This window comes from Marmota monax, unplaced genomic scaffold (assembly GCF_021218885.2).
Source record: "Marmota monax isolate L192 unplaced genomic scaffold, Marmota_monax_Labrador192_F-V1.1 WCK01_AAM20220418_F8-fsc00021, whole genome shotgun sequence".
NCBI lineage: Eukaryota > Metazoa > Chordata > Mammalia > Rodentia > Sciuridae > Marmota > Marmota monax.
In genome coordinates, this window is record NW_026695228.1 from 14569264 (window position 1) to 14589756 (window position 20493).

Here is a 20493-nt window from a genome sequence, read left to right on the forward strand (position 1 = left end):
GAGCCTGCCGGCGTGGTACACACACCACCCTAATTGGAGTAGGGGCAGAGCAGAGTCACCGCCCGTGCCAGGAACAGGCCCAGCGTCCTGCAGGCGGGGTAGTCACGACACCCCAATTGGAGTAGCGGCAGAGCAGAGCCTCCACCTGTGCCCGAAAGGTAGGCAGATCTGCGACCGACCAGCTGGACAGGCCCAGTGGCCTGCCAGTACGACAGACACGTCACCCCATTTGGAGTAGGGGCAGAGTAGAGCCGCCGCCCGCGCCTGCAGGGTAGGCAAACCTGCAACCGACCGGCGGATCAGGCCCGGTGGCCTGCCGGCGTGGTACACTTGTCACCCCAATTGGAGTAGCGGCAGAACAGAGCCGCCGCCAGCGCCCAGAACAGGCCCAGTGACCTGCTGGCGTGGTAGCCACAACACCCCAATTGGAATAAGGAGAGAGCAGAGCCGCTGCCCGCACCTGCAGGAAAGATACGCAAGCAGTATGAAAAGACAGGGAAAGAAAGGACCACAAGCAATGCAGGTCAACGCAACTTTAGAAGAGGTAACAGCTGCAGCAGATGGAATGTCAGATAAAGAATTCAGGATATACATGCTTCAGATGATCTGGAGTATCAAGGAAGACATTAAACAGCAAAATCAGACAATGAAAGATCACCTCGACAATGAATTACGCAAACAAATCCAGGAAGCAAAGGATCAATTATACAGGGAGATAGAGGTTATAAAAAACAAACAAACAGAAATCCTAGAAATGCAGGAAGCAATAAACCAACTTAAAAACTCAATGGAGAATACTACCAGCAGAGTAGAACACTTAGAAGATAGAACATCAGACAATGAAGACAAAGTATTTCAACTGGAAAAGAACAGACAGCTCAGCAAGACTGTTAAGAAACCATGAGCAGAACATCCAAGAAATATGGGATAACATTAAGAGACCAAACTTAAGAGTCATTGGGATACAGGAAGGTACAGAGCTCCAAACCAAAGGAATGAGCAGTCTATTCAATGAAATAATACAAGAAAACTTCCCAGACTTGAAGAATGAGACAGAATCCCAAATCCTAGAAGCCTACAGGACGCCGAATGTGCAAAATCATAAGAGATCCACACCTAGACACATTATAATGAAGATGCCCAACATACAGAATAAGGAGAGAATTTTAAAAGCTACAAGAGAAAGGAAGCAGATTACATTTAGGGGTAAGCCAATCAGGATAACAGCTGATCTTTCAACACAGACTCTGAAAGCTAGAAGATCCTGGAATAACATATTTCAAACACTGAAAGAAAATGGGTTCCAACCAAGAATTGTGTATCCAGCGAAATTAAGCTTCAGGATGGAAGATGAAATTAAAACCTTCCACGATAAACAAAAGTTTAAAGAATTCGCAGCTAGAAAACCATCTCTTCAAAACATCCTCGCCAAAGCATTACAGGAAGAGGAAATGGAAAATAACAATGAAAACCAACAGTGGGAGGTAGGACAGTAAAGGGGGGGAAAATAATCAAAGAGGAAAACAAACCATGTTTAGTAACAGAAATAAACAAATATGGCTGGAAGAACAACCCATATCTCAATAATAACCCTAAATGTTAATGGCTTAAACTCACCAATTAAGAGACACAGGCTAGTAGAATGGATCACAAAACAAGACCCAACAATATGCTGCCTACAGGAGACGCATTTGCTAGGAAAAGACATACATAGGCTGAAGGTGAAAGGTTGGGAAAAATCATATCACTCATATGGACTTCGGAAACAAGCAGGAGTGTCCATACTCATATCAAATAAAATAGATTTCAAGCCAAAGTTAATCAAAAGGGATAAAGAGGGACACTACATACTGCTTAAGGGAACCATACACCAACAAGACATAACAATCATAAACATTTATGCCCCAAACAATGGTGCAGCTATGTTCGTCAAACAAACTCTTCTCAAGTTCAAGAGTCTAATAGACCACCATACCATTATCATGGGAGACTTCAACACACCTCTCTCGCCACTGGACAGATCTTCCAAACAAAAGTTGAATAAGGAAACTATAGAACTCAATAACACTATTAATAACCTAGACCTAATTGACATATATAGAGTATACCACCCAACATCAAGCAGTTACACTTTTTTCTCAGCAGCACATGGATCCTTCTCAAAAATAGATCATATATTATGTCACAGGGCAACTCTTAGACAATATAAAGGAGTAGAGATAATACCATGCATTTTATCTGATCATAATGGAATGAAACTGAAAATCAACGATAAAAGAAGGAAGGAAAAAGCATACATCACTTGGAGAATGAACAACAGGTTACTGAATGATCAATGGGTTATAGAAGACATCAAGGAGGAAATTAAAAAATTCTTAGAGATAAATGAAAACACAGACACAACATATCGGAATCTATGGGACACATTGAAAGCAGTTTTAAGAGGAAAATTCATTGCTTGGAGTTCATTCCTTAAAAAAAGAAAAAACCAACAAATAAATGATCTCATACTTCATCTCAAAAATCCTAGAAAAAGAAGAGCAAAACAACAGCAAAAGAAGTAGAAGGCAAGAAATAATTAAAATCAGAGCTGAAATTAATGAAATCGAAACAAAAGAAACAATTGAAAAAATTGACAAAACTAAAAGTTGGTTCTTTGAAAAAATAAACAAAATTGACAGACCCTTAGCCATGCTAGCGAAGAGAAGAAGAGAGAGAACTCAAATTACTAGCATACGGGATGAAAAAGGCAATATCACAACAGACACTTCAGAAATACAGAAGATAATCAAAAACTATTTTGAATCCTTATACTCCAATAAATTAGAAAATAGTGAAGGCATAGATAAATTTCTTAAGTCATGATCTGCCCAGATTGAGTCAGGAGGATATAGAAAACCTAAACAGACCAATATCAATTGAGGAAATAGAAGAAACCATAAAAAGACTACCAACTAAGAAAAGCCCAGGACCGGATGGGTATACAGCAGAATTTTATAAAACCTTTAAAGAAGAACTAATACCAATACTTTTCAAGCTACTTCAGGAAATAGAAAAGGAGGGAGAACTTCCAAATTCATTCTATGAGGCCAACATCACCCTGATACCTAAACCAGACAAAGACACTTCAAAGAAAGAAAACTACAGACCAATATCTCTAATAAACCTAGATGCAAAAATCCTCAATAAAATTCTGGCGAATCGGATACAAAAACATATCAAAAAAATTGTACACCATGATCAAGTAGGATTCATCCCTGGGATGCAAGGCTGGTTCAATATACGGAAATCAATAAATGTTATTCACCACATCAATAGACTTAAAAATAAGAACCATATGATCATCGATAGATGCGGAAAAAGCATTCGACAAAGTACAGCATCCCTTTATGTTCAAAACTCTAGAAAAACTAGGGATAACAGGAACATACCTCAATATTGTAAAAGCAATCTATGCTAAGCCTCAGGCTAGCATCATTCTGAATGGAGAAAAACTGAAGGCATTCCCTCTAAAATCTGGAACAAGACAGGGATGCCCTCTCTCTCCACTTCTCTTCAACATAGTTCTCGAAACACTGGCCAGAGCAATTAGACGAAAGAAATTAAAGGCATAAAAATAGGAAAAGAAGAACTTAAATTATCACTATTTGCAGATGATATGATTCTATACCTAGCAGACCCAAAAGGCTCTACAAAGAAACTATTAGAGCTAATAAATGAATTCAGCAAAGTGGCAGGATATAAAATCAACACACATAAATCAAAGGCATTCCTGTATATCAGCGACAAATCCTCTGAAATGGAAGTGAGGACAACCACTCCATTCACAATATCTTAAAAAAAAATAAAATACTTGGGAATCAACCTAACAAAAGAGGTGAAAGACTTATACAATGAAAACTACAGAACCCTAAAGAGAGAAATAGAAGATCTTAGAAGATGGAAAAATATACCCTGTTCATGGATAGGCAGAACTAACATCATCAAAATGGCGATATTACCAAAAGTTCTCTATAGGTTTAATGCAATGCCAATCAAAATCCCAACAGCATTTCTTGTAGAAATAGAGAAAGCAATCATGAAATTCATATGGAAAAATAAAAGACCCAGAATAGCAAAAACAATGCTAAGCAGGAAGTGTGAATCAGGAGGTATAGCGATACCAGACTTCAAACTATACTACAGAGCAACAGTAACAAAAACAGCATGGTACTGGTACCAAAACAGGCGGGTGGACCAATGGTACAGAATAGAGGACACAGAAACCAATCCACAAAACTACAACTATCTTATATTTGATAAAGGGGCTAAAAGCATGCAATGGAGGAAGGATAGCATCTTCAACAAATGGTGCTGGGAAAACTGGAAATCCATATGCAACAAAATGAAAATGAAACTGAATCCCTTTCTCTCGCCATGCACAAAAGTGAATTCAAAATGGATCAAGGGGCTTGATATCAAATCAGAGACGCGCCGTCTGATAGAAGAAAAAGTTGGCTACGATCTACAGTCGGTGGGGTCGGGCTCCAAATTCCTCAATAGGACACCCATAGCACAAAAGTTAATAACTAGAATCAACAAATGGGACTTACTCAAACTAAAAAGTTTTTTCTCAGCAAAAGAAACAATAAGAGAGGTAAATAGGGAGCCTACACCCTGGGAACAAATCTTTACTCCTCACACTTCAGATAGAGCCCTAATATCCAGAGTATACAAAGAACTCAAAAAATTAGACAATAAGAGAACAAACAACCCAATCAACAAATGGGCCAAGGACCTGAACAGACACTTCTCAGAGGAGGACATACAGTCAATCAACAAGTACATGAAAAAATGCTCACCATCTCTAGCTGTCAGAGAAATGCAAATCAAAACCACCCTAAGATACCATCTCACTCCAGTAAGATTGGCAGCCATTATGAAGTCAAACAACAACAAGTGCTGGCGAGGATGTGGGGAAAAGGGTACACTTGTTCATTGCTGGTGGGACTGCAGATTGGTGCAGCCAATTTGGAAAGCAGTATGGAGATTTCTTGGAAAGCTGGGAATGGAGCCACCATTTGACCCAGCTATTCCCCTTCTTGGTCTATTCCCTAAAGACCTAAAAAGAGCATGCTACAGGGACACTGCTACATCGATGTTCATAGCAGCACAGTTCACAATAGCAAGACTGTGGAACCAACCTAGATGCCCTTCAATAGACGAATGGATAAAAAAAATGTGGCATTTATACACAATGGAGTATTACTCTGCATTAAAAAATGACAAAATCATAGAATTTACAGGGAAATGGATGGCATTAGAGCAGATTATGCTAAGTGAAGCTAGCCAATCCCTAAAAAACAAATGCCAAATGTATTCTTTGATATAAGGAGAGTAAGATCAGAGTAGGGACGAAGAGCAGGAGAAGAAGATTAACATTTAACAGGGATGAGAGGTGGGAGGGAAAGGGAGAGAGAAGGGAAATTGCATGGTAATGGAAGGAGACCCTCAGGGTTATACAGTGGAGGGGGTAGAGAGAGAGGAGGGGAGGGGAGGGGAGAGGTGGGGAGGGGGGAGGGTGGATGATGGGAAAGGCAGCAGAGCACAACAGACACTAGTATGGCAATATGTAAATCAATGGATGTGTAACTGATGTGATTCTGCAATCTGTGTATGGGGTGAAGGTGGGAGTTCATAACCCACTTGAATCAAAGTGTGGAATATGATATGTCAAGAAATTTGTAATGTTTTGAACAACCCACAATAAAAAATTAAAAATATTAAAAAAAAAAAAAATTCACACAATCTCAAGGCATGCCAAATAACCAAAGTGATATTGCAAAAGAAGAACAAGTGGGAGGATGCATACTTCCTAATATCAACACTTAACTTCAAAGCTATAATTATATTATAAGTATAAATAAGAACAAGACACAGGCCAATGAAATAGTACAGAGCCAAGAAATGAATTCTCACAGATACAATCAAATGACTTTCAAACAAAAGTGCCAAAATTATTCAATGGGGGAAATAACAGTCTTTTCAACAATGATACTAGGAAAACTGGATGTTCACATGCAAAAACACAAATTGGGACCCTTATCTAATACCATATAGAAAACTAACACAAAATGAATCAAAGACCTATACACTAAAGTTAAAACTAGGGCTGAGGTTGTAGCCGAGTGGTAGAGAACTTGCCTAGCAGATGTGAGGCACAGGGTTCGATCCTCAGCACTATATAAAAATAAAAGTATTTTGTCTATCTACAACAAAAAATTTTAAAAAGTTAAACCTATATAACTCAAAAAAGAAATTATAGGACAAAAACTTCACAACATTAGATTTGGCAGTGATTTTTGAATATAACACCAAAAGGGTAGGCAATGAAAGAAAAAACTAGACTTCTTAAAAATTAAAACTTTTGTACAAACTATCAACAGTGAAAAATTCAATCTAGAGAAAACATTTGCAAATGAGAAAAACATTTACAAATCATATGTGATGAGATCACTCAATTTTTTTGAGAACTCGTAAAACTTAATCACATTAAAACACCGGCAAAGAACCAGGTACATACTTATAATCCCAACAACTTCAGAGGCTGAGACAGGAGGATCATAAGTTCCAGCCAGCCTCAGCAACCCCTGGATTCAAGCACTCAGTTCCACAAAATAGAAAAATAAAATGGGCAAATAACTAGAATAAATATTTCTCTAAAAATATAGAGCTGGGATGTAGCTCAATGATATAGTGTTTGTCCAGCATGCACCAGGCCCCTAGGTTTGATCTCCAGCACCACTCAAAAAAAAAAAAAAAAAAAAAATACAATAGTCGATGATCACGTGAAATGCTATGCAACATCACTCGTCATTAGAAAAATGCAAATCAAAACAATGTTTTGGCCATAAAAAAACACCATAACAAGTATTGGTGGTGATATGGAGAAACTGGAACCCTCATACACTGTTGGATGAAAGGCTAAAATGTATATCCACTATGGAAAACAGCATAGTGGTTCCTCAAAATATGGAGTACTTCCATAGGATCCAGCCATACCACCTCTCGGTATATTTGTAAAGGAACTGAAAGCAGGAGATGTTTGTACATGCATATTCATAGCAGTATTATCCACAATAGTTAAAACATGGAAGCAACTCAAATGGATATTGATATATGAAGCAAAATGCAGCATGTACTAGGTTGATATACAAAGGAAAAATTCTGGCATGCTACAACACAGATGAACCTTGAGGACATTATGCAAAATGAATCAATCACACATATACTGTATGATACCACTTATAGGAGGTACCTACAGGCATCAAAAGCCTAAGGACAAAATAAAATAGAGTGGTAGTTGTGAGGAGCTGGAGGACAGGACAGAATTGATTTTTCAATTTTTCTTTAGTTGTAGATGGACACAGTATCTTTTTTTTATGTGGTGCTGAGGATCAAACCCAGGGCCTCACACATGTGAGGCAAGCACTCTACCACTGAGCTACGACCCCAGTCCTAGAATTGATTTTTTTAATGGGTATAGAGTTCTAGTTTTACAAGATGAATAGTTATGGAAGAGGATGGTGATGGTGCTAGCATAACAATATGAATGTACTTATCACTGAACTGTAAAATTTAAAACACCAAGGTAGTAAACTTTATATTTTAATACAATTTTTTTAAAAGGTAGGGTCCAAGAAGCCTAGGCTGTAGAGTGACAGTTACTTCAAAGCCAAGTCACTTTGACTCAATGTCCTTTCCAAAAGTTTCATATACATACACTAAACTATAGAAGAATACAGCTTCCCTTGCACCAAAAAACAACAAAAAGCCTTAAATTGGTGATAACCTGGTTATGTTTAATTGCCATTTTTCAGGACTGGTGGCACTGAATAGACAGGTAACCAACCCATCCAGGTGGGAAATGTGGCATTTGACAAAAGGAGTTCAGTAGATTCCATTCATATGCCACATTTGCTTGGTTGTAGCTTCGTCCCTCCTCAGACAGATGAGAACACACTTGACTCACCCAGTTGGTTATTTCAGGTCTTTTGCACTTTTCAGTACAAAGAATCGCCACAAAATTGATTGTTCCCTTCCGTCGCCCTTTGTAGACAACAGTCTTGCTTCCTCTGCCAATCTCCTCATACAGAATAAAGTTTTCCATCTCTGGTCCAACTTCTTACATATGATAAAACAGCATCTTTAGCTCCTAAATAGTAAACAAAAATGGAATTTATAAATGCAAGCTAGCTGCATGATTAGCACAGAATAATTACTGAAGGATAATATATGTTAGTAAACCTAAATTCTATAAACTCAAAATTCACCTTTTATAGAATAAACAAAAGCTAAGATAAAAGAAAAATTCACAAACCAATATTCAACTTTCTATCAACAAGAGCTGAAGAAAAATAGTGCAGATAAGTCATTTTGAACATAAGTAACAAACTCAGAATGGATGTTTTTCTCCAATATATCTTGATATCTTTTTTACCATGAAAACCTGGTACAATGCAAAGTACAAGTCAATGTTTACTTTCCACATTTTTATTGGTACATCATGGTTGTATATAATGGTGGGATTTGTTGCTACATGCACACAATATAACAATGTAATTTGCCTAATACTGTTTCCCAGTATTTCCACTTTCCCTCTCCTCCCTCCCTTTCCTCTATTAATCTCCCTTGTCATGAGATTCCCCCACCAAAAACTTTTTCCTTTCTGGCTTCCATCTGTAAGACAAACATACAATTTCCCACTTTGAGTTTGGCGTATTTCACTTAACATTCTCAAGTTCATCCATTTTCCTGCGAATGACAATTTCATTCTTTATGGCTGAATAAAACTTCTTTGTGTATACATACATACATTTTCTTTATCCATTTGTCCACTGACACCTAGGCCAGTTCTATACTCAGCTACTGTGAATTGTGCTGCTATAAACATGGGTATGCATGTACCATTATAGCATAACGTCTTTAATTCTTTAGGATAAATACTGAGGAGTGGTATAGCTGGATCACAAGGTGGTTCCATTCCTAGCTTTTTGCAGAATCTCCATACTAATTTCCATAGTGGTTGTAGTAATTTACAATCTCACCAAAAATGCCAAAGTGTTCCTTTTTCTACACATCCTCTCTAGCATTTTATTGTTTGTATTCTTGAAGACTGCCATTCTGACTGGTGTTAAGATGAAGACTCAGTTGTTAAAAAAAAAAAAAAAATGCAGTTAAAAAAAATAATTTCTGTTCAAAGGACCCTATCAACAGAAAGCCAGGGAATGGGAAAATGTTTTTCAAATCATATCTGATATTAATACCAAGAACATATAATGAACTCCTACAACAAAAATTCAAACAAGGGCAAAAAATATGCATATACATTTCTCCAAAGACAATAAACCAATTGTCAACACATAAATGTTCAACATCACTAATCTTTGGGGAAAGTAAATCAAGTGAGAGCCAGGGCAGTGGTATCACCTGTAACCCCTTTGTTACCAAGGCTGGACCTGAACTGGGCAATTCTCCTGCCTCTGCCTCTGAGTGTGGCTTAAAACATTCAAGCAATTCTCTCTCTGGAGCTGTTTCTTAGAGTAATATAAGAGTTTGATCATAGGCAATGCCTACACCTATAGTCCCAGCTACTTCCTGTGCCCAGGAGTTTCTGGCAACCTTGGCAACACAGGGAAACCATCTCAATTAAAAAAAAAAAAAAAAAATTAGATAAATTTTAAACTTATGTTGCAAGTTTGAAATTTCAAACTTTAAGGTTATTCTGACTTAGTCCAAAAACATTCCCCACTGAAGACTTCCTAATGCACTTTTTTAAAAATCTGTTAACTCCTTACATGTAAAATAAAATGCAGAAAACTCCACAACATAATAAATAATTTAATAAATTACGAGAAACTCCCTGGTAATCACCACCCAGGTAAGGAAATGGCACCTTGCCAGCCTCAAAAGAAGCCCCTCAGTTAGCCTAGCCGAATCACAACCTGTTCTCCAAAAGTAACCACTCCCCTGACTTTCATCCTCCACTTCCTTAGATTGCTTTATAAATCTCACCCAAGCGTGTTCTTCCCACAGTTTATTCTTCCTCGTTTCCTCAAAATGTGGTGCATCTTCTGTGATTTCTTAGATCTACAAGTTCACTCAGGAAACTTCTGAGAAGCCAGAAATCAGAGCCACTTACACACGTGCATTCAGTGAACGTTGAAACAGATCACGTGATGGGAACACGCAGGTAAAAATCACCTCACCAAATGTATTGACTCCCTGACTTGAAAGTATCCGCATCACCTGGGAAATCAACAGAAATGCAAATCCTTGGGCGCCTCCCAGATGCACAGCATCTACTCTAGAGGCGAGGCCCAGAGGGCGGTTAATACACAGCTTCTAGGCGAATGCATGCCCATGTTTGCGAATCAGCCTTACACGTGGACTTAACAGGCAGCACCACTGTGCTAACCACTAACAGGTGATCCTTTTCGCAGCCCTTTACAGACTGATTAAGCGCAGGCTTGGAACCACTACGTAATCACCAGCCCCTCGTGGCCCAAGCAGCTTCTCCCGCCTCCCAGGTCGGTGAACATCAGCCAGGCAGGCCAGTTTGGAGCCCTGGAAATGCTGAGGTGCTATTAAGACGCGACCGCTCTGAATTTTATGAAGTGGTCCCGGTATCGCCCAAACCAAAGAGCACCCTGGTCCTGGAACAGGTGACCCGTATGACCCGAACCAAAGCCCCATGAAGTTGTGTAGAATTTTAGTTCAATAACTGTGCAAAACAGACAGCAGAGAGAGGCCTAGTGGTCGCGGTGGGCGAAGGATCAGGAGAGGGCTGCCCGACGGCGCCCCCCTAGGCCCATACTCTATTTCATGTCCGCTAAAATTCTAGTCTGGACTCACAGCCACTACAGCCACCGCCTCACGCACCTGGACGCTGGATCGGGAGAAGGCGCCAGGCCACAGGACCGCTTGCTCGAGTGGGCGCGCCTTGGCCTTGGCCTGGAGCAGTCCACTGGCCCACTACCGGGGGGAAAACCAACGAAGAATGACGGAGGTGCGGATGCACTCTCTGGCCTCGCTGGCCCAGCTCCCCTCCGCATTTGGATTAGCCCGCGCTGTCTCCAGGGCAGCACGCAGAACGCCGGAAGAACAGCAGGGAGCTCACTGGCTGCTCAGTCTCCTTTCCCATTGGCCGGAGCACGGAAGTGAGGGGCCACCAGGAAGCCTCCCTTAACTTTAAGGACCTCACACCCTACCCTAGGTGAAACCACGGGCTCGAGACCGGGGTGAGACATGCTAGAGAAGGAGGGACTCACAATGGCAGCTTACGGGTTTGCAGGCCGACCACCCCCTCAGCATTTAGATTCGACCGCGCGTATCCATGGCAGCACGCAAACGCCGGAAGGAAGGCGGGGCGCTAACGGACCGAGCCTTATAGTTTCCAGTGACTGAAATTGCAAGGCCCCGCTGCGTGTTCAGTCTTAACAGGTCGCGCAACTGGGGTGTGGTACAGGTAGATCTGACCTGTCTGGACAGTGGTTCCAGAGTTGGGGGCCGTGGAGGCTTGCCTTCACTGTCCTCCAGGAGCTGAGGTGTACGTGTCGCGTAGTCCGAGCAACTGAGCGCTCAGAAGCGGGTTCCTCACCCTTGAGACAAGAAAAGACTGTGGATTATCATCCTAATTTATAGATGAGGAAACCGACCAGTTCTTCTTGAGTTGATGGCTTAATAAACAACGCTCCACGCTTTCAAATTCCCGCCAACCAGACACCTGAGAACCACCTGCCCCTCTTCTGCCTCCTTCCACCCAAGTTAGCGCAGTGATTTTCAAACTTGAGCATCAAGATCACCTGGAGCACTAGTTAACAAAACACAGCTTTCTAGCTTCATCCACAGAACTAATGATTCTGTAAATCTAGAGGCTAAATATTTACACTTCTATCAGATTATCAGGAGATGCCAAAATTGCTAGTCAAAGGCCACACTTTGTAAGCCAATAGCCATACTCTCTCTGGTCTCAGGTGAATCATGTCTCGTATTATTTTCCTTCAGACCCTTTCTGCCTTCTCAAGAATCTTACTATGTTGTGCATTTTAACAACTTTGGTATGGAAAATATTTCTTCCTGGACCACTACCAAATTAGCGAATACAATATTTCAGTTTATTCCGAGTTTTGATAACTAAGACTTTATGTTAGAAAAAGTATTAAATCATGGGGACTCTTAGCCTGGTTTCCTTGGATGCTTCCAGGTAATTCATGAACCTGCTAAGACAGGTAAAATGTTTTGTAAACGTGTACATTTTTCTGACTAGAGTCCACGGGTTTAACAGAGGTGCTAATAACCCAGAAAGGTTTAAGAATTCCTGCTACAGATAATTTTAAGACAGTATCAAAAAGATAAGCTGAAAAACACATGGACATGACTCAGTGGCTACTTCTGGTCCAGACTTTAACAAACTAATCTTAAAAAAAAAAAAAAAGTTGAGCCCGGCACAGTGGCGGACTCCTGTAATCCCAGAGGCTCAGGAGGCAGAGCAGGAGAATCAGGAGTTCAAAGCCAACCTCAGCAATGGCAAGGCACTTAGCAACTCAGACCCTGTCTCTAAATAAAACACAAAATAGGGCTGGGGATGTGGCTCAGTGGTTGAGTTCCCCTGAGTTCAATCCCTGGTACCCCACCGCCCACCCCAAAAAAAGTTGAGTATGAACAGTCAACAGCTGAAACATGTTTTAAATTTCTTAAATTCACTAATTGGGCACAGCGGTGCTTGCCTGTAATCCTAACTACTTGGGCAGCTGAGGCTCAAGGATCTCAAGTTGGAGACCAACCTCAACAACTTGGTGAGACCCTGTCTCAAAAAACAAAAAGGGATGAGGATGTAGCCTAGTGGTAAAGTGACCTTGGGTTCAGTCCCCAATACAAAAACAAAAAAGAAAAAATGTCATATGTTTTCAAATGGTGAGTTTCTCAGTCAACCTTCTTTTCTCAGAAGCCCCTAATACATCATCCTCCTCACCTCTAGATTATCATATAGAATGTCTTCATTCAACACAGGAATTTCTTAAGGACAAAGCACTGTGTTAGATGTTGCATAAGAGGAGAAAAAATTATTTATTTTAATTCATACAAAGGAGTGTATGAATAATAATAATGCATTTAAAGTCATCAAAAAATTTTTGAGCCAAAAAATAAACTCATAAAATTCACTTGAATCCTGGAGAGACATTAGAACAAAACATACATTTTGAAGACTGAAGGATTGTAGGTATTCAGAGTGGGCCCCCAGAAAGACACTCTACTTCCACTTAGAAGGGAGACAAAACAAAACACTTGGGAAGGGCTGTGATTGTCTTCACAAAATAACTTGGACTTGAAGTTTAATAGGAGGAGCTGAACATATGAATTTACCATGAGGCTCCCAAAACCTCACTGAAATGATTGATATTGAAACCATCAGGGCACTTAGGAACAAAGAAGGGAACCATCCTTAGATGAAAATTATGAGGCACATCTGGAGCACAGAAAGGACTTTTTTTTAGCCAAACAGGATCCATAGCAGAGGCAATCCCAACTCCACCATTAAAAATCTGAGGACCTAAGCACTTAATCCTCTTCTTGATAATGGATGAAAGGAATGCAATCTCCACTATCAAGAGACCTCATCACCCAGGGCAGTGGCTCATGCAGTAACTTGCTTTATTTATTTATTTATTTATTTAGGTACTGAGCTACATCCCTAGCCCAGCCCTTTTTATTTTGAGACAGGGTCTCACTATCTTGCTGAAACTGGCCTCAAATTTTTAACCCTTCTGTCTCATCCTCCTGGGTCACTGGGATTACAGGGGTGCTGGCTCACTGCAATAGCTTTTGCTTACAAGATAAAATGTAGAAATACTATCTAAGCAACATGAATAAAAGGTCAGGGTAATGGAGAATGAGTACAAATCTGCCTTCTGAACTAAGAGGCCTTTCCTTAGCCCCCTGTCCTTCACGAATTATGGCAGCTAGTCAAAAGACTAGAATAAACTGAAATTGCTGATGCAGGAGTGCACGCCTGTAATCCCAGCGTCTTGGGAGGCTGAGGCAGGAGGATAATAAGTTCAAAGCCAGCCTCAGCAAAAGCAAGGCGCTAAGCAACTCAGTGAGACACTGTCTCTAAATAAAATACAAAATAGGGCTGGGGATGTCACTCAGTGGTCGAGTACCTCTGAGTTCAATCCCTGGTATCCCTAAAAAAAACTGAAATCAATTTCCATGCATGTATGAGTTTGTCAGGATGAACTCACTATGTATAACTATAAAGCTCTAATAAAAAAAATACTACAATTTTTTGTTGGTAAAAGAGATTTACACATGAAAATATACCAACATCTGGGAGAAGGGAGAGTCTGCGGTTTAAAAAAAAAATAAAAGCTACCTCACTGCCTCATCACCACAAAATGAAAGTTCATAATTCCCTAAATATACAACAAATACTGAGCCTATTAGGGCCTAACTCTTGCATATGAACACATAGACAACAATATCAAGGGCTGGGGATATAGCTCAGTTAGTTGGTAGAGTGCTTGCCTTATATGCACAAGGCCCTAGGTTCAATCCCCAGCACCACAAAAATAAATAAATAAATGTGTGTGTGTGTGTGTGTGTGTGTGTGTGAAGACATGTAAAGAAAGACTCTAACATGAAGGAGATTGAAATAAGCAAACCTATAAAAAAACAAAATAATGCTAAAATCAGATGAAAAACTTTTAAACTTATAATTGATGTCTTCAAAGACGTGATAAGATATAACATTCATAGTTTGCACTTTAGTTTAAACCAAGATACTTAAGTGTTGTGGATATTTTTAAATAAGCAATTAGATTTTTTTTGTTGACCTACATGTTATTTGGATGTGGGAATTTATTAAAATTTTCTTTGTGGCCTAATGAATGGCTGCTACAGTTGCTTCCTCTTGTCCTCAGGGGCTACATTTCAAGACCCCCAGAGGATGCCTGAAATAGCAGATAATACTGAACATAAGTACACTTTGCTTTTTCCTATGCATATATAAATATAATGACTTTTCCATCTTCACTAAGCATTTAATATCCATGAAACTGTAACTTTTGCTGTTTGAGATGTGATAGCAAAACTACCACAATTTTTTTCCTCCTTCACAATTTTAGGGATATAAGATTCCTTCTTACTAAGATCTTAACAAATTTCCCACAAGTTTTTTCCTTATTAAGTCAAAAACTTTCACTTTTTCCCTTAAAGGAGGTACTTTATGGCCTCCCTCTGGAGTATCCAAATTGCTAGTATCACTGATCTTACACTTTGGAACCATTATTAAGTAAAATAAGTGTTACTTGAACATAAGCACAGCAACAATTAATCTAACCAAAATATCTACAAAGTTGCTAACAGTCTGGTGAAGTATACAGAATAGATACACCGGACAAAGGGATGATTCTCATCATGGGTGGGATAAAGTGGAAAGATGTGAGCTTGCATTATGCTTCTCAGAACAACATGCAATTTGAAATTCATGAATTATTTTTGGGATTTTCCATTTTATATTTCCAGATCATAATTAACTGCAAGTAAATGAAACCATAGAAAGTGAAACCTTGGATAAGGAGGGAGGGGACTACTATAGTTTTTAATGTTTTGCAGAAGTTTAAAAGGAATATATTTTTCACATTTGGGGGGGGTTTAAATTTTTATATGCATATTTTCAACTTATTAACTGATATGTTCAAGTCCTTTAAATCTCTTTGTATGATTTTTTTTCTACTTCTCTGCCAGTTCCTGAGAAAAGTGTTTTGAAGTTGCTCATTGTGGATTTGTTTAGTTCAAGGACAATGAAAAATAAGAATAAAATGATCATAGTAGAAACAGAAGGAAAACATTACTAAAGAAAAAAACAAATGAATGAGATAGAGGGGTGTTGGGAAATCCACTAGGCAGAGGCAGAAATTCAGAGGGTAGGAGATAAGTTTCCTTTGGTAAGCTTCTGGATTGTAATTCCCCACAGCACTAGACAGAAGCTGGCCAGGAAGTGATCGGGTCTCTAGCCATCCTTAGGAGATAGCATGCTCTGCTAGAAGATACCAGCTTGGGGAACTTCTTTGCCTTGAGAAAGAAACTGGAGTCTGGGAACCTCAGACTGCTGCAACACTTTGCTCTGGAAGGACCTAGAAGGAGCATGATCCTTCTACAAGCACCAGCTTGTCAGTGATCTTCAGCACATTCTCTTTGCCTCTTGGCCTTATTCCCCTCACATTATTGACAGTGTAGTCCTCCAAATTTGTAAATTCTGTGATTGGGGACAAAAAGAGATTTTTTTTCTTACATATATGACTCTAGTGGAGTGCATTACAATCATAATTATCCATTCACAGCACAATTTTTCATAACTGTGTATGTTCATGCCAAATTATGCCATTATACATGAGCTCTCATTATTTTTTTTGCATTACAATTCTTAATACACCTTTATACCACAATTTATCATATCTCTGTATATAAGATATGTTGACACCAAATTCACATCTTCATACATGTATTTTGTATAATGATGAGGGACAAAAGAGATTAATGGGAGAAAAGCATGCAAATTTCATTTGATGTTAATATTTTAATTTCTTTTATGTGCACATCAGGATCTTCACAGGAAAGAATTGAAGTGGAAGATAAACATTATTTTAATAAGATTTATTGGTACAGATTCACTTTGGCATTAACTCCCCATCAGCAGTGATAAGAATGTTTTTCCTGCTACAGGGAGAGTACTTTTCTCACAAGAATTTATGCTATTTTTAGATAGAAAGATACAGGTATAAGCCCTACAAGTATCTGCTCTTTCTCAATCACCTTTAATTCAAAGTAATCAGTATGCCAAAGCCGCATGTTTTGAGATGGCATGTTTTGATTCCCCTCAATGATACTTCTAACAGGACTTTCCTCCACTGTCATTCTCTAAAATCCAAGTCACTGTGTGAAATGGAGTTTTACTTAAAATATGGCAATAACAGATAGCAGTTACAGCACAGAAAGGGAGCAACTTAAAACTATTAGATAGAGTGGTGGTAAAAGAGTTAGAAAGCATAAATTTGCCCATTACTGATAAGGGAGCACTTTAGCAGTATCTAGAAAATCACAAATCATATACAAATCCCTATGGTCATCAATTTCATTTCCAGGAATATTTATCTAACCAGATATCTTTCTCTCTCTCTCTCTCTCTCTCTCTCTCTCTCTCTCTCTCTCTCTCTCTCTCCAGGGATTGAAACCAGGTACAAAGCCACATTCCCAGTCCTTTTTATTTTTTTATTTTTTATTTTGAGACAGGGTCTCACAATTGTTTAGGGCCTCTCTGAGTTACTGAAGCTAGCTTCGATCTTATGATCCTCCTGCCTCCACTCCCAAGCAATTGTGATTATAAGTGTGTACCATAGTGCCTGATGCAATAGATATAATGTTATCCTTTCAAAATTATATCTGCAGAAGTGTATTTATTGTGGCTCCATTTGTAATTTTAAAAAATCAGTTAAAACTCAAATGTCCATCAGCAGGAGACAATTTAAATTAGAAACAAGCCAGTCATGGGAATGCATGCCTGTAGTCCCAGCTGCTTAGGAGGCTGGGGCAAGAGGACCACTTGAGCCCAGGCTCTGGGGTCAGTCCGGGAAATACAGTGTGAAGTGGGGGTGGGACAAATTAGAAGTAAATTTACTCTTCTTGTGTTGATATGCAAATATCTCTAAGGTAAGGTAGTAAGAAAAACCAGGAGCAGGGGTTGTGGCTCTGTGGTAGAGCGCTTGTCTAGCACATTTGAGGCCCTGGGTTTGATCCTCAGCACTACATAAAAATAAATAAATAAAAATTTAAAAAAAAAAACAAGTTTCATAACATTTAGTACACTACAATATGTGGAGAGAAAACTAGAGAAGGAAAACTACATGTAGGTATTTTCTTATATATGCAAAGAATATTCCTCCCAACATTTCCTGAAGTATATGAAAGAAACCAGTAACTACTGATAGAAGGAGAATAGGTATAAGAGATACATTTTGTACATTTTGAATTTAGAACCATATACTGTAGTCTTTCTGCATATCATATTATTTAAATTAATGTACACTTTTAATTATATATATTATATGTGTATACAGTCTATATGTGTGTATTATGATATACATGTATGTAGCATGCAAATATGTAAAAATATAGTATGTATATACATACCTATGTCTTATATACATAAACATTTAAATGGACAAAATGGAGTTTGGCAAATCTAGTTCCCACAAGCCTCTGAGGACTATGCCTGCAGCTCTTTCTATTTTTACCTTCTCATCTCTTCTACTCAGTCCAGGACTTACCCCTCTTTTCTCCTTGTCTTCAGGGAAAAGCCATAAGACTGACATGTGGTCTAATATAGCACTTAATTCTCTATTAATCACTTTCCTCTAGAAAGAACTGACCTGATCTAATCTTTCATCACCTATAAGAGTCAGTAAGGAGTGTTTCTAAATACAGTGTTTTAGGACTCTGGTTTTGACCTTTAACAAAGCAAAAAATATGCACATTATTCGAATTTAGAGTTTTCTCTTCCAAACTGAGTTCAAATTTTTAGGCTAAACTCCCTTAACAGACTTTGAGGCAGGAATCGAAGGGGAGGTACACTCTCTTGGCACCTCCAGAATAAAAGCTAGTTTCCTTTCATCATTCCTAATACATAGGTAACACTGAAAGGATCATTCTTATTCATCAGTCTCGGCAAGGATCTTTGCTTTTATTTTTGAGGATAAATTCCTATGTAATAGAGTGACGTCAAAAGTTTAGAATTTCCTCTGTGATTTAAAAAATGATTATTTTTGCAGCTCTGGGTGTCAAACCCAGGGCCTCAAACATGCTAAGCAAGTGTTCTACCACTGAGCTACTCCCTCAGCCCTAAAAAATAATTTTTAAGCTTGGAAAGGCATTTTCTATTTGGAGGTTAGATATTTGCCTATTTTTCTACTTTGTTTCATCTTTTACATCAGATTATTTAATTTATATGAAATTTATTTTGGTGAAAATTGGGAATTAAGATATAACTTTATTACTCCTCTGAATAATTAGCTAATTATACCAGCACTAAAATTCTCCCATTTTTAGGAATTTATGTTATCTCCCTCACTGTAGACCAGATTTTTAATATACGCATTAAGGTCTGTTTCTAGCTCATTAATTTTGCTCCGTGGAGCTATTTTTGCACTAGTTGGAGACAGTTTTTAATTTTGATTTTAAATTTTTATAATAAAAAGGGAAGAAAATTTGCCTAGTGCCAAGTACAGTGGCTTATGCCTGTGTCCCAGCACTTTGGGGCTGAGGCAGGCGGATTGTGTGAGCCCGGGAGTTGGAGGACAGCTGGGCCAAATAGAAAGAAGGTCCTTTCTTTAAAAAAAAAAAAATCTACAGAGAAAGAGGAGCCTAGGATGACCATGAAGACATAAAGGGGAGGGCTATGGTTAAGACAAGGCAGAACAGAGTGCAGAGTGTGTGCAAGGAGTCATTTAGAGTTAATAACTGAGGTGCTTAGTAGCACTAATGGCCTGACTGTGTGATAAAGCTCATCAAATTGTTACAAGAGGAAAAGTCTCACATCAAGACCCTCAAATCCATAGCAATCTAACAGCAAAATCAGAGGAATCCTATGTATTACCCTTCTATTTGTTCCATAAAGGTATATTGAGGACCTGCTATGTGTCAGACACTATATTAGCCTGAGCTTAAAGCAATGAACAGAGGATCTGCTCCCAGGAGCCCCCTGCAAGTAGAGAGAGATGTTGACCCTGCAGCAGAATATTTAGTTAATGGGAATTATGCCTCTTGTTTTATTTTGTGGATGTTTGTCAATTTCAGCATCTCAGAACCTGAATCTTCTTATGTTTGGGTTATTACTTACTTCTGAGGTTGAATTATTTAAAAACTAGTACCCTAGGAGAGTCTCATGCTTGAGATTTATTGGAAAAGGGTTCTTAAGAGAAGGAAGATGGGCCCATTCTAGCTGCAAGGATGATAAGAAACATCATCTCTTAGCTGGGCACGTTGCTGCCATGAATAAAATCAATGTTTAAAAAAAAGAAGGAGAGTAAAGGAAACAGGACAGGTCAGGGGGGAAAGCTAAGCAAGGAAGTGGTATAGCTGGAGACCCTTTGGGAGCTCTGAACCATAAACTGTACTTCAGATTTCGTCCCACCTTGAGGCAAGGATGTCACTTTTGAATGTCTGAATCAGTCAACCATTGATTGAAGGCTACTAATGATAAGTAACCTAATTTCCATAGCTAAGGTTATCACCATTAATACAGGAAAAGTTATGAGATGTGTATTAGCCAGATAAAGAAAACCTAGGTGAAGGGTCCAGGTCTGCCACTTTGGAGATTACGCAGCCTCAGAGGCTAGCCCGTTTACTCTGTGGGTGGGATAGTGAGCAGCAACTGCTCCTAAGGTTTGGCTCTAGCAT

The 20493-nt window shown here is 39.1% G+C and overlaps 1 protein-coding gene across 5 annotated transcripts in view; it reads right to left on the bottom strand.

The window, feature by feature from the left end:
- Nucleotides 1–11073, bottom strand: part of Ulk4 (unc-51 like kinase 4) — a 536812-nt gene extending 525739 nt beyond the window's left edge. The window contains exons 1-3 of one of the 5 annotated variants that reach the window (XM_046437490.2): nucleotides 10921–11034; nucleotides 10054–10287; nucleotides 8012–8194 (exon numbers count right to left, since the gene is read on the bottom strand). In XM_046437490.2, the coding sequence (XP_046293446.1) occupies nucleotides 8012–8149 (138 nt within the window). In that variant the 5' untranslated portion in view covers nucleotides 8150–8194; nucleotides 10054–10287; nucleotides 10921–11034. Of the gene's footprint in view, nucleotides 1–8011; nucleotides 8195–10053; nucleotides 10288–10920 lie in introns of those variants that run through there. The other 4 variants (XM_046437489.2, XM_046437487.2, XM_046437488.2 and 1 more) reach the window with 4 other exon arrangements.
- Nucleotides 11074–20493: the final 9420 nt, after the last annotated feature.